Here is a 17,795-nt window from a genome sequence, read left to right as displayed (position 1 = left end):
TCCCTCCTAACAAGCTGTGTCTTGGCTTAACTTCTCTGGGTTTCACTCTCTTCATCTAGACCAGAGAATAAGAAGACAAACTGCCAAGTTACAACATCCCCACCAGATATAAAATCCTACGGCAATGACTTACTACCCGCTGAGTGCACACTGTTGCTGTGCCCACACCGGTGCTGTGTCACTCTCTGCTGCTTCGTTACAAACAAGGAAGGGGAAGAGTGGCTGAGAGGGAAAGAGGTTGCTCTGGGTCAGGAGACCTGAGCTCTCCCCCTGCCTCTGCCATTCCCACCTGTGGCATCTTGGGTTGACTTGATTTAACATCTGTGCATCTCATTTCACCCTCTAAAATGATTAGGGCTCCGTGATAGTTCTAAATGTCTAAGACTTAAAAAAAAATAGCCCCTACTGACAAAGCTAAAAGAATATAAGACTGCATAGGCAAGAGCAGCAGAAATATATGAAACTGTATACATAATACAAATATTTCTTATTTACAGAATGCTTTTAGCTTTATAGGTCACTTTCACACTTTTACAGATACCTGTCATTGGCAACATTCATATCCAACTGTACCCTAAAAGAGCTTTAAAGAGTCTTCTGAGAGCGACCTATTTGGGGAAATGAAAAGGTTGTGAGTCAAATGTATTTTCCTAGAAAGACAGGATGGCTAAAGCCAGATGGGGTCATATTTTAATGCCTTCTGAAAGGTTTAAAATCAGAGTTCTAATGAAAGAATTCTGTTTTTTGGAAATGTGTGGGGAAGACATTGCCAGTAGAGAGCAAGGCCCGTGGGCTGGTTCAGAGGCAAAGGGGAGGAAATGTGTAGGTGGGTGAAGGCAATGTAGAGGAGACCTCTTCTGACACTGCTCTTAGGAAACAGATATTTACCCAGCACCCCCCGCCACACACACACACACACACACACACACACACACACACACACACAGGCAGTGCAAGAAAATGAAACACTAAGAGGTTCAGTCTCCTCCCTGAGGAAAGGCGCTTCCTGGGGTAGGAGGGGCCCACAGACAGGAGACTTTTTCCTGGCTTTCCTGTGCGTGCATGGGGGAGATTGACTAACTGGGAGACTTTGACTCAACATAAGGATGAGCTAAGAATCCTGTCTGTTGTGCAGGGTTAGAGAACTTTGTAAGTCCAAAGCCTTGCTACTCCAATGTGGCCCACTTGTTAGAAATGCAGACTCTCAGGCCCCACCAGACCTGCTGAACCAGAAACTGCACTCAGCCAGGAGGCTCTGGTTTGTAATCACATTAAAGACCGAGAAGCAGTGGTCTACAGCACTCAGAACAGCAAGTGGTGCCTATCCGAAAGAATTCGTTTTCCAGTTGTAAAAATAAATAAGATGCTCTCTTCTGGGTACGGTGCGTGTCTACAGCTGTCCAGAATGGCCCTGCATTTAAAATGGCATCCATTGGAGGCTGACCTGCAATACAGCCTCAAACAAAGTGAGGCTGTTTTGACCCCTGGTAATAGAATGGTTTACCTTTCTAATGAGATTGTCTAAGAAGGAAAACCGTGTCAGCAGGGCCAGTGGTGGACCCTTGTGTGCTAAGTGTGTCAGCGACAGGATCAAGTGTGCTTTCCATAGTGAGGAGCAAACAATCATTGTGAATGTGTTGAAGACACAAGCACAGAATCAAAAAGCTAATTTTCTTATAAAAAAGATGCTTTTGCCCTAGCCAGTTTTGCTCAGTGGTTAGAGTGTCAGCCCATGGACTGAAGGGTCTTGGGTTCGATTCCAGTCAAGGATACATACCTCTGTTGCAGGCTCCTTCCTTGGCCCCGGTGGGGCACGTACAGGAGGCAACTAATCAATGTGTCTCTTTTACATTGATGTTTATCTCTCTCTGTCTCTACCCCTTTCCTCCACTCTTTCTAAAAATCAATGAGGGGGGGAAGGAGCTTTTCTTGAGTAACTGAAAACAAAATCAATAATATGAAAAAAATAACAATGCAAAGCCATAGGTTATGAATGACTAATACAGAATGAGATTTCTATAGGAATGGGATTGGCACTGAGCATTAAAGAATCTGAGGTGTCTACCTCTCAGGGGAAGGGTACTCCACTCAGAGGATATAACTAGAGAATGGCTGTGGACTTGGGGAAACTGCAGGAAAGGGCGGGACAGTTTGGAAGATTTGCATGTGGAATTTATGGAAGATGAAGCTGGAAAGACAGACAGGGTGCAGATTTCAGCCTCAAATACCAAGACTCCATCTTTTCCATCTGGACCAAGCACCCTTCGACTTCCCTCTCTAAGACATGGAGGGTGGGGCTGCTATAGGGTTTGAGCAGAGGAATACTATAAAATAGGAGGATATATTAGGATAGCTCTACTTTTAGAGATCATCTGTTGTAATGAAAAAGATGTCTCGTAGGCTTTGTGTGTGCAGGGACATGATTTGACCTTCAGAATAACAACAAAGTCTATTACTAGGAAGCAGTTTTATAATAGAATTATACTGTATTATGTTAACACATTATACTGTAGTATCATATTGCACTTTAATAACAGAGACAAGGTAATTGGAAGGCTCTTTCAGTTAGCTCTGTGATGGCTCAGGAAGGGCAGTTGAAAAGGAGTCTGCATGCCATTCTTTGATAACAATAGCACAGCGGCCTAGAATAATCATACAGCATCTCTCTGTTTGCTGTTTAAAGTGGAAAGAGGCAGCAGTTCTCGCCTGGAGCTGCTAGGAAAAGCATTCGTTGCAGACAAAACACAATGCTTTGTGCATTGTAGCCCCCATAAAGCAAAATCCCCTATGTGTTTGTGTTCTGGTCGCCAGCCTCCTGGCCTTGATTTGGGCCATTATCCCAGCGGGAGTTGTGCTGTGGGAAGTTTTTAGTCCTTTGAGAGAAGGAATGGGGGCAGACATTAAAATTCATGGCTACTTTTTTCTCTGGGTTATTTATAAATCCTTATCTCCATCCTCTTCTGTGTCGTAGATGATAATATTCTTATCTGCCTCATTAGAGTTTTTCTAATCATTGTTCCTGACCCCCTCCCTGGCCTGGACCATCACAGCTCTTACTGTTGTCACCTGAAGGCATCTGGAAGCTCAGCAGCTTCCATGGCGAAACCTTTGCTATTAGCCTTCTCTTTTATTCCATTTAAAGGGAAGGAAGATAAAATCCTGATCATCCTGCCAGACCTCAGAATGTAACGTCTAGAAGAGGCTTCTGTGCCAGTCTCCTGTCCGGCCTCTCTGCCAGGCACTCCCTGGGGGACATCCTGCTCCTGTTGCAGCTTTGGGGTCTGAGGGGCAGTCTCCTGGGCTGTTCCCGCCATCAGCCTGTCAGGGTTTAATAGCTCCCCCAACTCTGCTGGCAGCTCTTCCATAGGCAGCAGATGAAACGTACTTGCCAGAAGTGTCACTGCCACCTGCACGCAAACACGTTGGTACCAAGGGTCCCCTGCCATTTTTTCCACTGATGGGTGCCATGCTTCAGAGAGTGGCTGTGGCAGGGCAAACACGCCTTTTGTTTCTTGTGTTTTCTGCAAGGCTTGTGACAAACAGTGCTATCCCTCAAATCCATCTTCATGAAGCTTAGTGGGAAATGAAAAGTATTGGGTAACACATGTGCTGTTGGGCTGAGATGCCAGAAACACCCCAGGAACGGTCTGGGCAGTCATCTAACCACTTCTCTCCAAGATCTGTTTTTTCCATGACTGATAGTGATTTGCTCTCATGTCTTTCATCAGATTGAAATGAGTTACCTTGGTTAAAACACATGGCGCTTAAGGAGAGCAAACATATTAAGAACAATATGCTATATATGCCAGGTCCCTTGAAACATATGCTGTGCAGATGTTTCTTTCCTGCAGCGACTGTGTCAAGCAGCAAGGATGGACCGGCTTCCAGCAAACTGGTTTCCTTCCAAGCTCCTGAGTTATAAAAAGATGACTTCCTGGCTACCCCCGTCCCTAGTCACAAAGTCAGTATGAAGCCTGTGATACAAAGTGTGTCAGAAACTGGGATCATCCCTAGGACTCAAGCGCAGGTGTTCCTGTCATTCCCTTCCTGGAACAAGAAGTCTATGCACATCTTGTTTCAAGGTAATGCCATCTGCAAATTTTCTCCTCACACCTCTTCAAAGAGGGAAGGGTATTTCTGTCCCCCTTTACTTGTCCATCTTGCTTCTTTCATCTCATTTGTAGCTGTGGGTTAAGTGCTTAGAAGAGTCAGTGCTCATAGTACTGCCCCGTGGCCTTACCAAATGGAACTTCTTTATCCAGGTCAACTCCAGGGAGCCACGTGGCCAGCTGTGACAGCCCTTTTCTTCTAAGCTGTCTGCTGTCTTCAGTCCTAGGTCTTGTGGTCATGGATCTCAGGCTGCCTGCTCTATAGGCACACTGGGCAACTACATGACGCGTAGGAAAATTGCTTGAAAAGTGAAGGAAGACTTAGCCGCAAATCAAGTCGCTGTGGATAAGAATTAGAAAGCAGACAGCCTAGCTTCAGTCCCCACTGCTTGCTCTGGACTGCGCTTCAGGCTGACTTGTCCATGTGCTGGCTCTGCAGCTTCCTAGGTGACAGACCTCCAGCAAGTCATTCAACCTGCTAAGCCTTAGTTTCTGCATCTGTAAAATGGGGATAATAATGAGATAAACCTCTAGAGCCCTAAACCCAGTGCTTAGAAAGTACTTGGGCAAACTACGGCCCTCGGGTTGGTTTCGGCCCGTTTCCAACGAATAAAATGAGATAAACCTCTAGAGCCCTAAACCCAGTGCTTAGAAAGTACTTGATAAATATTATCTATTGTGCTTTATTGTCATTGTTCCCCTTTTCTATCATGAAGAGTTATAAAGGTACATAAAGTGTTAATGCCTCAAATAAATAAGTTGTAGATGTGGATAGATCATTAATTGGAGCCTCTCCACCAGGTGGAGGGAGCTGATCTAATATAGCTGGTTATCAAGTATTTTGCCCCAGGAGAAAGTGCTGGTGCCTTATAAAGATTTGTCTCTGCTCTCAGTCCTTTCTAGTTACTCTCTTTTCTGACTTAAGGTTTGAATTTAGCTTCTCTGCTGCAGCTTTAAAGTGCTGTCCCAGCTGTGCCCACTTAGCCCCCAGGAAGTACCAGCACTCTTTCCCACCCATTGCTTTCACCTCTATGATTTCTATTCCCGCACCTCTTCTCGTGCAGTGTTGCACTCTCCCCTGTAAAGAGGGCTCCTGCCCTGTAGGGACCACACTTTACTCTGTAAAGAGTGCAGCTCCCTGCCCTGGCACAGAACTGCTGTTTGCATTATGTCCCTATAATCACTCCCGCTCTTGCACACTGACTGGCAGCTGAACTATGAGTCAGAGGGTGTTGGATCTTGTCCTGTGTTGTCACTTGCCCTTCTCATGACCTTGGTCAAGTCCATTACCTCCTCAAGTCTTCAGTTTCATCCCCAGTAGAGCGCTGTTTCTTCTACTCATGGCCTAGGGATGACGAGGAGCCCAAGTTCTATAGAAAAAAGGCCCCATTCTAATATTACCTTTCTGCCCTTCTGCATGCATCTTACATTGTCACGTGACTGTGACTAGGAAGTTATTTGTCTGACCTAAGTTATTCAGAAGTCCTCATCTCTGCTTCTTCCCACTCAGGCTTCTATACCTGTTGCTCACTTATTCCACCGTCCACATTCATAGACAAGAAAGGAAAAGAGAGATTTTCTTAAGACGTCCTATCTCTGCTCACATCAGGCTGAAACACTTTATGATCATGGCTCCAGTTGGTGGTAGTTTCCTGCCCCCATCTAAGACCAAAACACTGTCTTGGGAGTAGGGATGAACTCTCCTCTAGTCCATTTGCCATTTTCATATCCATAATCCGTGGGATCAGGGCAGTTTCTTCTCCCTCCTTCACATCTTCTCATAGCACATCGCCAGGCCTCTGTCCCAGCAGGGACAAGAATTTTGCCAATAAGCATCCTTACTGCACACTGGAGTCAGATTTCCAAAGGTCCCTTGTGTATAAAAATCTCTGTCATAGAAAGGAGATGGTTTCACCTATCAGACCCCCTAGTGCAAAAATGCCAGAAGCACAGCAGTGCCTGGGAGGGTGTGTGAATGGTGCAGGTCTGATTGGCCTGTCCATCTACCTTCCTGAGGGCCATGGCCACCACCTACTCTCAGTCCTTGGTGGCCCTGAGAGGACAATCTCTATATAGACATCACCCTCGCTCTGCTAGGATTGCATTAAAGCTCGCTTTATTTAGAAATGACTTAAACAGTATTAAATAGTGTCCTAAACAAGTTCATCGTTTCTGAAAGCAACCAACTTAGTTTGTGAGGGATTTACTTCTCTTACTTCACTGATTTACATAGAACTCTGTGGCTTAGATAACAGTGTATAAGCACCTGTGCTCTGAGGAGCGCATTTTGGCCCCGGTCTCTACAATGGAAATGGAACTGCTCTTACTGTTGAATATAAATGCTAACAAAATTGGCTTTTATTTTTTTTATTTTTTATTTATTTTTTATTTTTTGTTAAAAAGAACCTTTATTATACGTTTATAGTCCCTCGTGTTGGATAGTCTGCATAACATGTCCTTTCAAAATCCAAGTCCTACTATTTAAATGCTTTTTTAAAAAAACGATTATTAGCAGTAGTTCAGCCTATTACCTAACTACATGTAATTTACTTGACAATTATAAGTCTTCAATCCTTACATTCCCAACAAACAACTTAATGTTCATTCACAGCCTCTGGTCAATCCCTTAAGTTTGTGGTTCTCAATACTACATGCCTGCCTTGTTCTAAACTCCCTTTATACATATACAGTAACTCATTTAACCCTCACCAATGTTTTAGCCATAGTTAAAGGTGCTGGCTAGTGTAAGCGGCAGAGGTAATACCCAAACCCAGTGGCACTGGCCAACTCAAATCTGTGCTTGAAAACCCCTACAGCGCCCTGCCTGCTTCCCGCAAACTAAAATACCGCCATCGCCCACCCACAGCCCTCCTACCTCCGGGGTCATTACAGCGCACCACCCACTGCCGCGGGAAGTTGTGACTCTTTCCTTACCAAAGCCCTGTTCTGATTGATAACATCTACGATCGCGACCAGCTTCCCGGCATGAGGCCCGAAGGAGACGTAGGCCACCCGGCCAACCTCCACGAAGCGCCTGAACACCATGTTGGCGGCGCTCGGCGAGAAGGAACGAGGCCCACCCAACCGTGCGCATGTGCCCAAAATTGGCTTTTAAATTTCCGCTTAAATAAACATCCCTGTCCTAGCAGGGACACCAATTTCCTTTGTGGGGCTAGAGCCACCAGCCTCAGAGCCCTTCCTCCCTCTGAGCACTCTTGGTCGCCTGCCTCCCAAGTCCTCCCAAACCCAGGATAATGAGTGCTTTCCCAGCTCTGCTGATTTATTGGTCCACAATTATGATTTATAAATACCCACAAAGAAGAACACCAAGCAATTTAAACTTCTGCTTTGGCCTCTTTGGCAGTGTTTTTAATTGATGTGAGCTTGGAGAGAAGAGACATGTAGGAGGGAAGAGAGTTTTCCACAGCTCCTGCTCAAAAATTATGCCTTCCTGCTCAGGCGGGGACCATCTCAGTAGCTAGGAGGATGGGGGACGGGAGGGGGACTGGAAACTGTGTTTCGTAAACAGAGGCATAGTGTCAGCATTTGAAACTTCTCAGAATCATACTCTGGGACTGGGGAAACCATCAGCGCTCTTATTTCCTGGGGAATATGCTGAGGCCTAGAAAAAGTGAGGTGTTTGCACCAAGTCCTTCTTTAGGTTTCTCATGCTGTTCTGTTTAGGGCAATATTTAAAATTTCCCAGGGCCCAACAGCAGTTTCAACTAAGACATAGATAAAGAATTTTACTTTTTCTCTTATTGGTTTTACTTTTCCGGCTTATGTTTATTTACAGTTTAAGAAGAATCTTGACTGGACGATTGCTTTTTCCCCCAAATTATTTTGAACCAAATTACTTTTCCTTTCCATATACCCCACGGGCAGCCATCACCTCCATGTGCCTCCTGTTGTTCCATTTACCTGCCAGGAAGAAAGACAAAGGGTGGGTTCCCATCTTTCTGGCCGGGACTCAAAGCTGTTAAGGAGGCAAAGGTCAGACTTCCTCGCAGTCCTGGGATGGGACTGCGGGCTGAGGCAGGGCTCTCATTCGCCATTCTGCAGGCTTTGTGCCCATCTGCTCTCTGGGGCTGTCTCAGATCGGCCGCATGAATCTCGGGATGGACGCCAGTACCTTCAAGTTTTATACCATGTGCGGCCTCCAAGAGGGCTTTGAGCCTTTTGCTGTCAACATGAACCGAGATGTTGCAATGTGGTTCAGCAAGCGCCTCCCAACGTTTGTCAACGTGCCGAAGGATCATCCCCAGATAGAGGTAATGTTACACATCGTGGGCGAACCTGGCAGGGCACATGGGCCAAGGCACTAAGCTCCTGCTAATGCCCCTGGCACAGGGCAGCTGCTTACCTAAGCCCATGCCCTGGCTGCTTACCAGCCTCCTCCTTGCTGGCCCGCAGAGCTGTCGTTGCAGACACCTTAATTGGGGCAGCTCAGTGGCATCTTACAGATGGCAACCGTCTTGCAGACATACCCTTTGCAGCTCAGGCTCCAAGCCTTTGGGCCACTGTGTTTTCTCCAGGCATCCCTGGACTGCCATTGTCATAGTAACACAGTATTCAGAGACCTTAAATGTCGTTTTCCTTAAAAAGGTCAGTGCCTGTTAAGATGTCCTGGACATGCTTCTCCTCTGCTCATAAACTGATTTAATTTCTCCAGAACCATTTCCAGCATTTTAAGCTGAGGAGTAGTCATTGATTATGATGCTGGCATCTTGTAGGGGGGCTGAGCGGAGCCAAAGATTATAAGGAGCCTGATTTGGGTTCTGATTCTATATCTTTTTGCCTCCGTTTTGCCTGTGCCCGCCATGGTTTTTTCATGATTTGGGCGGGGGCGGGGGAGAGTACTGGTTGAAAGTCAGACAGATCAGCTGCATGGAAGCATTAGACTGAGTGGCTTGCTTCTACCTAACTGTAAGTTCCCTTAGCTCACCTTCCGATCTAAATTCAACAAGCATCAACTCTCAACCCCCCACTTTTCCCCACAGTCTTACACAGTGGAGAGGTTTCTTTCTCAGATTCCTACCTGGCCATTGCTTTAGAAAGCTGGCTTGCAGACGGATGGGATTTAGAGACCCTCCACGAAGAAAAATCTACAAACTGAACAAAAAAAGTTTAAACACATCTGTAGACCACAGGATAAAAACTAGTCTCTAGAATGCGGGGAGAAATGCTTGGGTCATGAGGACATTATTATTATAAGTCTCATTTTACTTTCTCTTCCTCCCCAATGCCCCCCTACACACACACACACACACACACACACACACACACACACACACACACACACACACACACACACACATTTTTAAAATTTAGTTTTGATCTTTCTTCCTCCAATCCCTTTCCCTGCAATATTCATGCCCTGGTGCTGGGAATGTCCTCGGTGTTTAGAGAAGCCTTGGTGAACCTCAGTGCTCAGGCTGTGACTGTGGCAGAGATGGGAAATGCACGGATGGGAGACAGCACCCTCCAAGGGAGCTGTGATTTTTCTTCATGAGCTTTGGGCTCCCCATTGTCCTCTCCCCTAGATATTCTCATGCCCACTGACAACGGGAATCTTCGGGAAGGTTTTATTTAGCCACTTGCCCACTAACCTGAAAGATCAGCCTCAGTGGACACCATGGGGCATTACGCAGAGACTGCCCCCCCCCACCGTCTTGCACCTGTTCTCCACCCTTGACCTTGTAGAAAACCCAGTAGGGGTGTTTAAATCTCTAAGTTCTCCAGTCAGAGGAAGATCTGTTATTTTTCTACTGGGCAAGGTCCAAGTAATGATGAGAATAATGGTTTGGTCATCACTAGTGACAACTTTTATCATTCACAGAAAGTCTTGACATATGTAATGTCAGTGAGGGAAGGAGGAACAGAGTCAAGGTAAGGCTCATGTGGGTGCATCACATAAAGGACCCATGGTGTTTCCAGGTCATGAGGATCGACAGCACCATGGACAGCCCTCCGTGCCTCAAGGTGACCCACAAGACATTTGGCACACAGAATAGCGATGCCAGCATGATCTACCTCCGCCTGAGCATGCCCGTCGAGTGCCACTCCTCCTTCACCCACAGCCCCTGCCTGGACAGTGATGCTTTCCAGAAAAGGTGAGGGCCAGGCCTCCAGCCCTCAGAGGTGCTCATCACGTCTGTTGTAAAGTTGGCTTTCCGTCTGTCTGTTTCTTACTCTACCTCAGCATGTCTAGAACTCTGTGGTTAGGATTCCCTTTGCTCTCGGTTAGGTAAAGAAATGGGGATTTGAATGTATATACCCACTTGTGCATACACATGTGTGTGTGTGTGTGTGTGCAATGCATAATTAGGGAAGCCAATCAAGCTAAACAGAGTCACCTCTAGTGGAAACGCCTCTGCTCGTCTCAAGCCTTCTGAGTCCCTGGCCTCCTTCCAGGCTAAATGACTATGCTTTTGGAGTAAAAGGAGAGGCTGCAGTTGTTGTTGCCTTTGTGTGAAATTAGAAGCTTCTGGAGGCAAACCCCACCTTCTTTGCGTAACTATGGTCGGTGTCCAGCCCAGAAGCCATGTGACTCATGAGTGAGTGACTTCTCCCTCCCTGATAAGGAGTATATTCCTTGCCGTCTTTATTTCTTTCAATGTCTATTTTTAATCATTGATGTTTGTCTGCCTGTTTGGAGCTGTGTTGTCCAGGTTTTCTCTAGAGTTTCGCTGTCTACCAGGCTTTAAATAAGCACAGCTACTTGAGAGAACAGGAGAATATATCCAGAGGTATCCCCACACACATTATTACAATCTTTTCAACACCCTCAGCCCCTGGGCTGAGGGACAGGAGTTGGAAGTCATAGCCCTGGCTTGTGGTGGCAGGTTACAAATGAACACATCCCAAGATCAGTGGGGATCACTGGTGTATAGGAAATAGTTCCCTAAACTCACCTTCATCATTAAAGGGAGATCAACTGCCTGTCAGAATTGTGGAATTCTCTCTACAGCCGAATAACTAAAACACAGATTTTATCTTCCCTCCAGGAAACAGATGCAAGAACTACTCTCTCAAACAACAACAGTAAGTAAATGTGCTCAAATTATGGTTTTAATTATTTGAGTCTTTGCTGTGCCTGGTAATATGCCCCTCCTAGCAATGATCTGTCTAGAGATCCTCTGTAATTGCCAATTGCTCTGTCTTTTAATATGCATCTCGATGCTTCCAAATCACGTCTCTGGCATTTCTCAGATGGGGGAGAAGAGACAGTGATTCAGTGCGCGGCAGAAGCTCCACCTGGAGCATCTAATTGGGCAACATTTTGTACTTGTTGCCCATTTGCCACCAGGGGCCCAGCACTGCCTTTCTAATGGAGATGAATGTCAGATGGGGGAGGGGGGGCGGTGTCTTAATTTAATCCTTTTCTTTGCTCTTTTATGTAAACTTCTGTGTATCAACTCTCCCATCTCTCTGAGCAGTGTCAGGAATCATGTTGAAAGCATTCAAACGAGAAACAGGAGCCAGGGAACCCGCCTGAAAAATGGAGGCTGCTTTTGGTCCCTTTTCTAGAGCTAGATAGTAGTCAGGGAGCAACACTTCCTAATTTCTCTCTCTCACACTCTCTCATTCTTCTTTTAGCACCTGACAAAAAAAACAACAACACAAAAAAAAACATTTTTTAAAGAAATTCATGTCACCCCTTCTATTATGTGACCCTACATCCTGAGTTCATAGGTTAACTGCCATCGGGAAGAGGATTCTTGCTGCCGCAGCCGCACACTTAGAATGTGAAGGGCACTGGGCTGGGCACATTGCGCCACCTTCCCACGTAATGCCCACAGCAGCCTTGCGAGATGGGCAACATCATATATCCTGAGACACAGAAAGGACAAAGGACTTGTCCAAGGTCCCAGGATTAATAGCTGCCAGTGCCAACATTGAAGCCCAGCTCTGACTGGCTTACCCTTTTATCTTCCAGTTAAAAAAAAGGAGGACAAGACGATGAATAGAAGTAACTTCATTAAGAATGAATGTGCTCAGTTTCATAAGGAACATGGTGAAGGAATCACTTACCTTAAAGCTTTAGTTATTGTTATAACATAGGGATACACTTCACAAGTGGTTATGGCATCCGCCAAGAACTGCTGTGTCGATGAGCCTGCTGACCACATAAAGCGTGTTTGGCCACTCTAGGGGCTTTATTTCACAGCATCTTTTTCAAGACTTGCCCCCCAAAAATGCCGTGGATTTCTTTGTAAAAGTGAAAAGTGTAGCAGGGGTTCTCTGAGCCTTGACTGTTTCTTCTCTCAGGGCAAAGTCAGTGCCCAGGAGAGGGTTGAGGTCCTGTGCTGGCCACTCTGAGTGGCTGCCACTTATTTCCCCAGCAGCATCTTCTGAGTAAATGGTGGTAGATGCTCAAGCCAAACAGACAAGAGACAAATAAGGAAGCCAAACGCTAGCCAGGCCTTCCTCCAAGTGAGAGTGCAGTGCAGTGCCCCTCTAGACCCGAGTACGCTTTTTAAGAAAAGGGACCAATGGGCTGTAGCTCTATTCCTGCTTCCTGATCACGCTTCCCTGAGGGCCACTCACTCGTCTGGTCTGTGGTCTCTCTCTAGCAGTGCTACTACGCCATCCGCATCTTTGCCGGACAAGACCCCTCCTGTGTCTGGGTCGGATGGGTGACTCCGGACTATCACTTCTACAGTGAAAAGTTTGACCTGAATAAAAACTGTACGGTGACTGTTACTCTGGGGGATGAAAGAGGCCGGGTCCACGAAAGGTAAGGGGGCTCCTCACTTACCCCCGACAACCCAAAAGAAGGAAACATTCAGCATCTATTAAGGAGGGGAAATGAAGCACAGGCTTAAAACCCTAAGTAAATAGGTGGGGGTGGGTACTATGGTGGAGGCATGTTATTAGTGAAAATCGTGGGTCATTTCCTCATGTCTATAAAACATGACCCAGGGATGGGAGATACAGGTGCACAATTGGGAGATCTGAGCTCCATTTCAGACTCCTCCCTGGTTTCTGGGCAAGCCCGATTTCTACAACAGAACAACACAGAGAAACATCCCTGCGTGCTTGAGAGAAGTCGCTTCAGAAGAAAATGATGCACCACATCACACAGCAACCGATCAAGTCAGGACTCCTCATCCCAAAAGTGTGTCATGGCTGAAAGCCCGAAGAATATCAAAGAGACACTGCAAATTCATGACTAATAACCACTGAGTAAAAATTAGGGATCTTTAGGGAAAACACATTTTAGGCACACCCACATCCTCCCACCGGTCCACTGGCACCGCACCCAGAGAGAGCAGCCTTGGCCAGCTGTGGCCAGAGGTGACCCAGGAGACCATATCTTGTTTCCACCTGAGAGTGGATGGAGTCTTTCCCCAGGCAGATGTGTAGAGATACACGAAGTTGTTTTTCAAGCTGCCCTTTAGCCCTACAAAGTCAGGAATGTTTCTGCAGTCAGTGCTTTTTAGATGCTTCTGGCTCATCAAAGACGAGTGGTCGGGTACAAGCGCTATGTCAGGAGGACCGTTGCGGGCAGGTGGTTAAGAGCACAGACTCGGAGAGCAAACTGCCTGTATTTTAAACTGGGTTCCGGTACCGACTAGAAGTGTGACTTGGGGCCAGTCACTAACCTCCCTGGGCTCAATTTCCTTGTCTGTAAAATGAGAATAATAGTTCCAGTCTTATAGAGCAGCGATTTTCAGCCAGTGTGCCACATCAGTGTGCTACGTGGATTTTTTTAAAACATGCAATATCTTACTGTTTAGTCAGGGACACTAGCCTCTTTTCCCTTAGATTGTCAAATAGAAAAATGACAGCCAACACAACAATGGCCGTCTGGTGCGAATGAATCAAAATTATACCTATATTTTTGTCAGATGGGCAAAAAAATGATATATTTTTTAGTATGCCGCAGAATTTTAGTAATTGGTTTATGTACGACATGAGATGAAAAGGGTCGAAAATTGTTGCTAAAGGGTATTGTGAGGATTGGAAGAGATAATACATAGAAAAAAGCCTAGAATAGTGCCACAGCCCATGCAGTCAATAGACATTAACTGCTTCTATTACTATTACTGAACATCTATCATGTAATAAGACTCAGAGTAGATGCTATAAGCAACATCCGGTTCTGGTTGGCAAGGAAAGTATGTGAAAGTCATTGACAGTCCAGACTTTCCTTTTCAAACAGAAAATCAAAAGGCAGACGTGCCCATCCCAGTTGGGTTTATTGCTCTAGTTTCCTGGCTCTGCCTTACTGGCCATGATTTATCTGAGCCTCAGTGACAGTTTTTATTGTGAAAACTAACTGACACGTTAGCACCTGGAATAAGACCCAGTATATGGTCGGTGCTCAGTAATTCTTACTTCTTTGTCTCACATAACAAGAAATACTGTGTCGATCTTCAGATATTTTTTGGTATTTCAATTTTGGACCATTTAAAATATGACCAAAGTATGGCACTTCACCCTCTCACCACTTCAATACATTATTAATTGAATTCTGTAGTAGTCATCAATGTACTCAGTCCCTAATCACTAAGAAGCAGTAATAACATGGCTGCAGTTTAACCTTTATGGAAATCTAGCAATGGCTGTAATGCATTGAAGGAGCACTTTGCACTGGCCCTGCCCAAGGGCATTCACATGGAGGACCAGCCCAGTGGGGGCCCCAGAAGAGAGGGAGGCAGACCTGATCATTGGGAAGTGGCCATAAAGTGATTTACAAAGGGGATTTCCAGTAGGGAACGGGATGGGGGTGGGGGAGAGAGCGCAGGTAGGGAGTAATAGAATTCTAGAGCTGGAAAGAATCTTGGAGAATTCTAATCAAACCTTGACTTTCCAAGGTCAAATCAGATTGACCATAGGTTGTTTCAAGGGGCTTCCCTTCCATCAGGTACAGACTCACTCTCTCGTTTAACCTGAGAAAAATCTCTTTGTGTTACTTCAAGTGACCGGGTTTCTCAGATGATGTACCCCAGGACTGGGTGTAGGAGAGACCCAGTCAACTGTCCAGTGCCCACAGCCATTGCAAAGGGCTTAGGAATCACCATTGCCCCTGTGCCACTTCTCTAAACCCACCCAGGATTTTAAATCTTACCATTAAGGAACCAGGCTTTGGAGACTTGATGGTGCTTTTGGTATTATAGTTAGCTTTTAAATCTACATAATGGTGCCTACCATACAGATTACATTCTGCAGGGTGTGGACAGCTAGCTGAGAAAGGCACTCTTCCCCAGCTGGTAGTTAGGGAAGAGTGTGGGACAGAACTCCAGGGAGCTGGGAGAGCACCAGAGACCAATGTGACCTATTCTGCAAGTCTCCCCAGGCCCAGGCCTGCCCTCCTAAGGAATGCAGCCCTGAGTGTCCAAGTGCCCTGACACTGGGCTAGGACTCTAAACCCAGAGCTTTGTTCCAGCCTCACATACCAAATGCCTATACAGTGTATAAGTCTGCCTGTGGAGGGTATCCTCCTTGTGCCTCCATTTCCCATCTCTAAGGGGAGAATACAAACATCCCATTCTCTGGTTCAGAAAGCTGGAGTGATATTGAGCCGGGAAACAGTTCCCAAACATTACGCTCTCTGGACCAAAGTAGCCTGACAGACTGCCACATCCCTAAACTGAGAGGTTTGTGCCTGAGGAAACTGGGTTGAAGCTAGATGAATTAGTTTAAGAAAAAGAGTTACTGGGGGCAAACGGGAAGGCCTGGGGCAGTCCATCCCTGAGCCCCGATTGTAAACTGCCCCAGTCCACACTCTGTGCCTTTCTTTCATCTTTTTGGCTCCTAGTGTGAAGCGCAGCAACTGCTACATGGTCTGGGGTGGGGACATTGTGGCCACTTCCCAACGATCAAGTCGCAGCAACGTGGACCTGGAGATCGGCTGCCTCGTGGATCTGGCAATGGGCATGTTGTCCTTCTCGGCCAATGGGAGAGAACTTGGCACCTGTTACCAGGTAGGGACAGCTTTTGGGGCCGAGACAGCAGCGTTCCTGTCTTAGGTCTCTGCTCCTCACTTGCCATATTCAGCATCCCATCTCAGCAGGTGATGAGCCATGTGGCCCATAGGCCACCTTAGAAAACAAAAAAGAAGCAGAATGGCTTCATTTTGTCCAGAGAGGCGAAAAACGGGGGTGGGGGGACATATCATATTTATTGATTGATCAGATATGCTGGTCATCTTTCTAGAAAATAAGAAGATTTTTCCCTGGTGATGGTCTCTAAAGGTTATTCATTTATTCCATAAATATTTCTTGTGCAATTTTTATGTTACCTGGGCCATACAAGATGCAAAGTTTCAGAGGTGAACAGAAATACTCCTTGCTTTTAGAAACTTCTGGAATATACTGAAAAAAATAAACCTAGGAACAAAATAGATCCAGAGACATGGAAGCATGAAACTGGCAGACAAATCTCAGAGGGAGGGTTGGGGGTGGCAGGAAGAAATTAACCAAAGAATTTATATGCATATATGCATATCCCATGGGCACACACAATAGTGTGGTGAAGGCCTGGGGCAGGGGCGGGAGCAAGAGGAGGGGATCAATGTGGGGTGGGGGGAAGGGGAACATCTGTGATACTTTCAAAAATAAAAATGAATTTTAAAAAAGAAAGAAACTTCTGTGATCAAATATAGACCCATAAAATGGATTAATTTGCCAGGCAGTATTCACTTTGCAAAAGGTTCATCTCATTCCCTGTGGATTCCTTACAGGGTCCTTTTAAAATGCACGTGTATAAATAATGTGTTTCCCTATTACATTACTGTGAGCTCTGATAGAACTAGTCAGGAAAACCACTGTTGTACACATGTAGGTTTACCTGTCATCAGCACAAGAAGCCTGTAGTCAGTAATCTATACAGTGGGGCCTTGACTTACGAGTTTAATTCGTTCTGTGATGGAGCTCTTAACTCAAATTACTCGTATGTCAAATCAAAAGTGAACGAGTGAGACACGTGATGTTGGGCTGATGTTGTGGTGTTCACTGTGACGTTTGCTGCGCCAACTAGCGGTGGGGTATCTGAAGCTGGCTCGAAACCCGAATTTTAGCTCGCAACTCAAAGCAAAAACTCAGCTGAGAGACGGCTCGTATCTCGAAAAACTCGTTAGTCAGGACACTCATAAGTCAAGGCCCCACTGTACTAATAAAAAGGTAATATGCTAATTAGACCGGACATCTTTCAGACTTCCTTCCTGACAAAGCCGGGGGTGTGGCCAGCTTGCAAACAGCCCTGGCCACTCGCCCAGACCGGCCTAGCCCCCCAGCAGGAACCCCCACCCTGATTGAAGTGTGGCTGGCCTGCAACTGCCCCAGGCCCTTCACCCAGGCCAGCCCCACCCCCAGTGGTGATCCCCACCGAGATTGGGAGTGTGGCTGGCCTGCAAACCACCCTCAGTCCCTCACACAGACTGGCCCTAGCCCCCAGCGAGGCCCCCCCACCTCAATCCGGGGCCTTCTTCAGGGCAGGCAGGCCGGCCAGCCCAGATGTGTGCACCAGGCCTCTATTCTATATAATAAAAGGGAAATATGCAAATTGACTCTAACGGCAGAACGACTGCTGGACGAGTCACTATGAGGCGCACTGACCACCTCTTTGTCCCTTTCCCTTGCCAATAGGCTCTGATCACCTGATGGGCACCCACTGTGGGGGCAGGGCCGATGAGCAGGTGGGAACAGCCAACCTCTAGGTTCCTTCCCAGGCCGTCAC

At 46.4% G+C, this 17,795-nt stretch overlaps 1 protein-coding gene across 1 annotated transcript in view; it reads left to right on the top strand.

Annotated features, from left to right (window-relative positions):
- The window catches only part of RYR3 (ryanodine receptor 3), a 380,950-nt gene that overhangs the window by 168,650 nt on the left and 194,505 nt on the right, over nt 1–17,795 (top strand). The window contains exons 28-32 of the mRNA XM_014532943.1: nt 8,172–8,380; nt 10,047–10,222; nt 11,117–11,153; nt 12,686–12,849; nt 15,877–16,042. Coding sequence (XP_014388429.1) covers nt 8,172–8,380; nt 10,047–10,222; nt 11,117–11,153; nt 12,686–12,849; nt 15,877–16,042 — 752 coding nt within the window. The remainder of the gene's footprint in view (nt 1–8,171; nt 8,381–10,046; nt 10,223–11,116; nt 11,154–12,685; nt 12,850–15,876; nt 16,043–17,795) is intronic.

The sequence above is a fragment of the Myotis brandtii genome, unplaced genomic scaffold, assembly GCF_000412655.1.
Source record: "Myotis brandtii unplaced genomic scaffold, ASM41265v1 scaffold927, whole genome shotgun sequence".
In the NCBI taxonomy this organism is placed as follows: Eukaryota; Metazoa; Chordata; class Mammalia; order Chiroptera; family Vespertilionidae; genus Myotis; species Myotis brandtii.
Note: the sequence above shows the minus strand (reverse complement) of the source record. Positions and strands in the feature narration are given on the sequence as shown.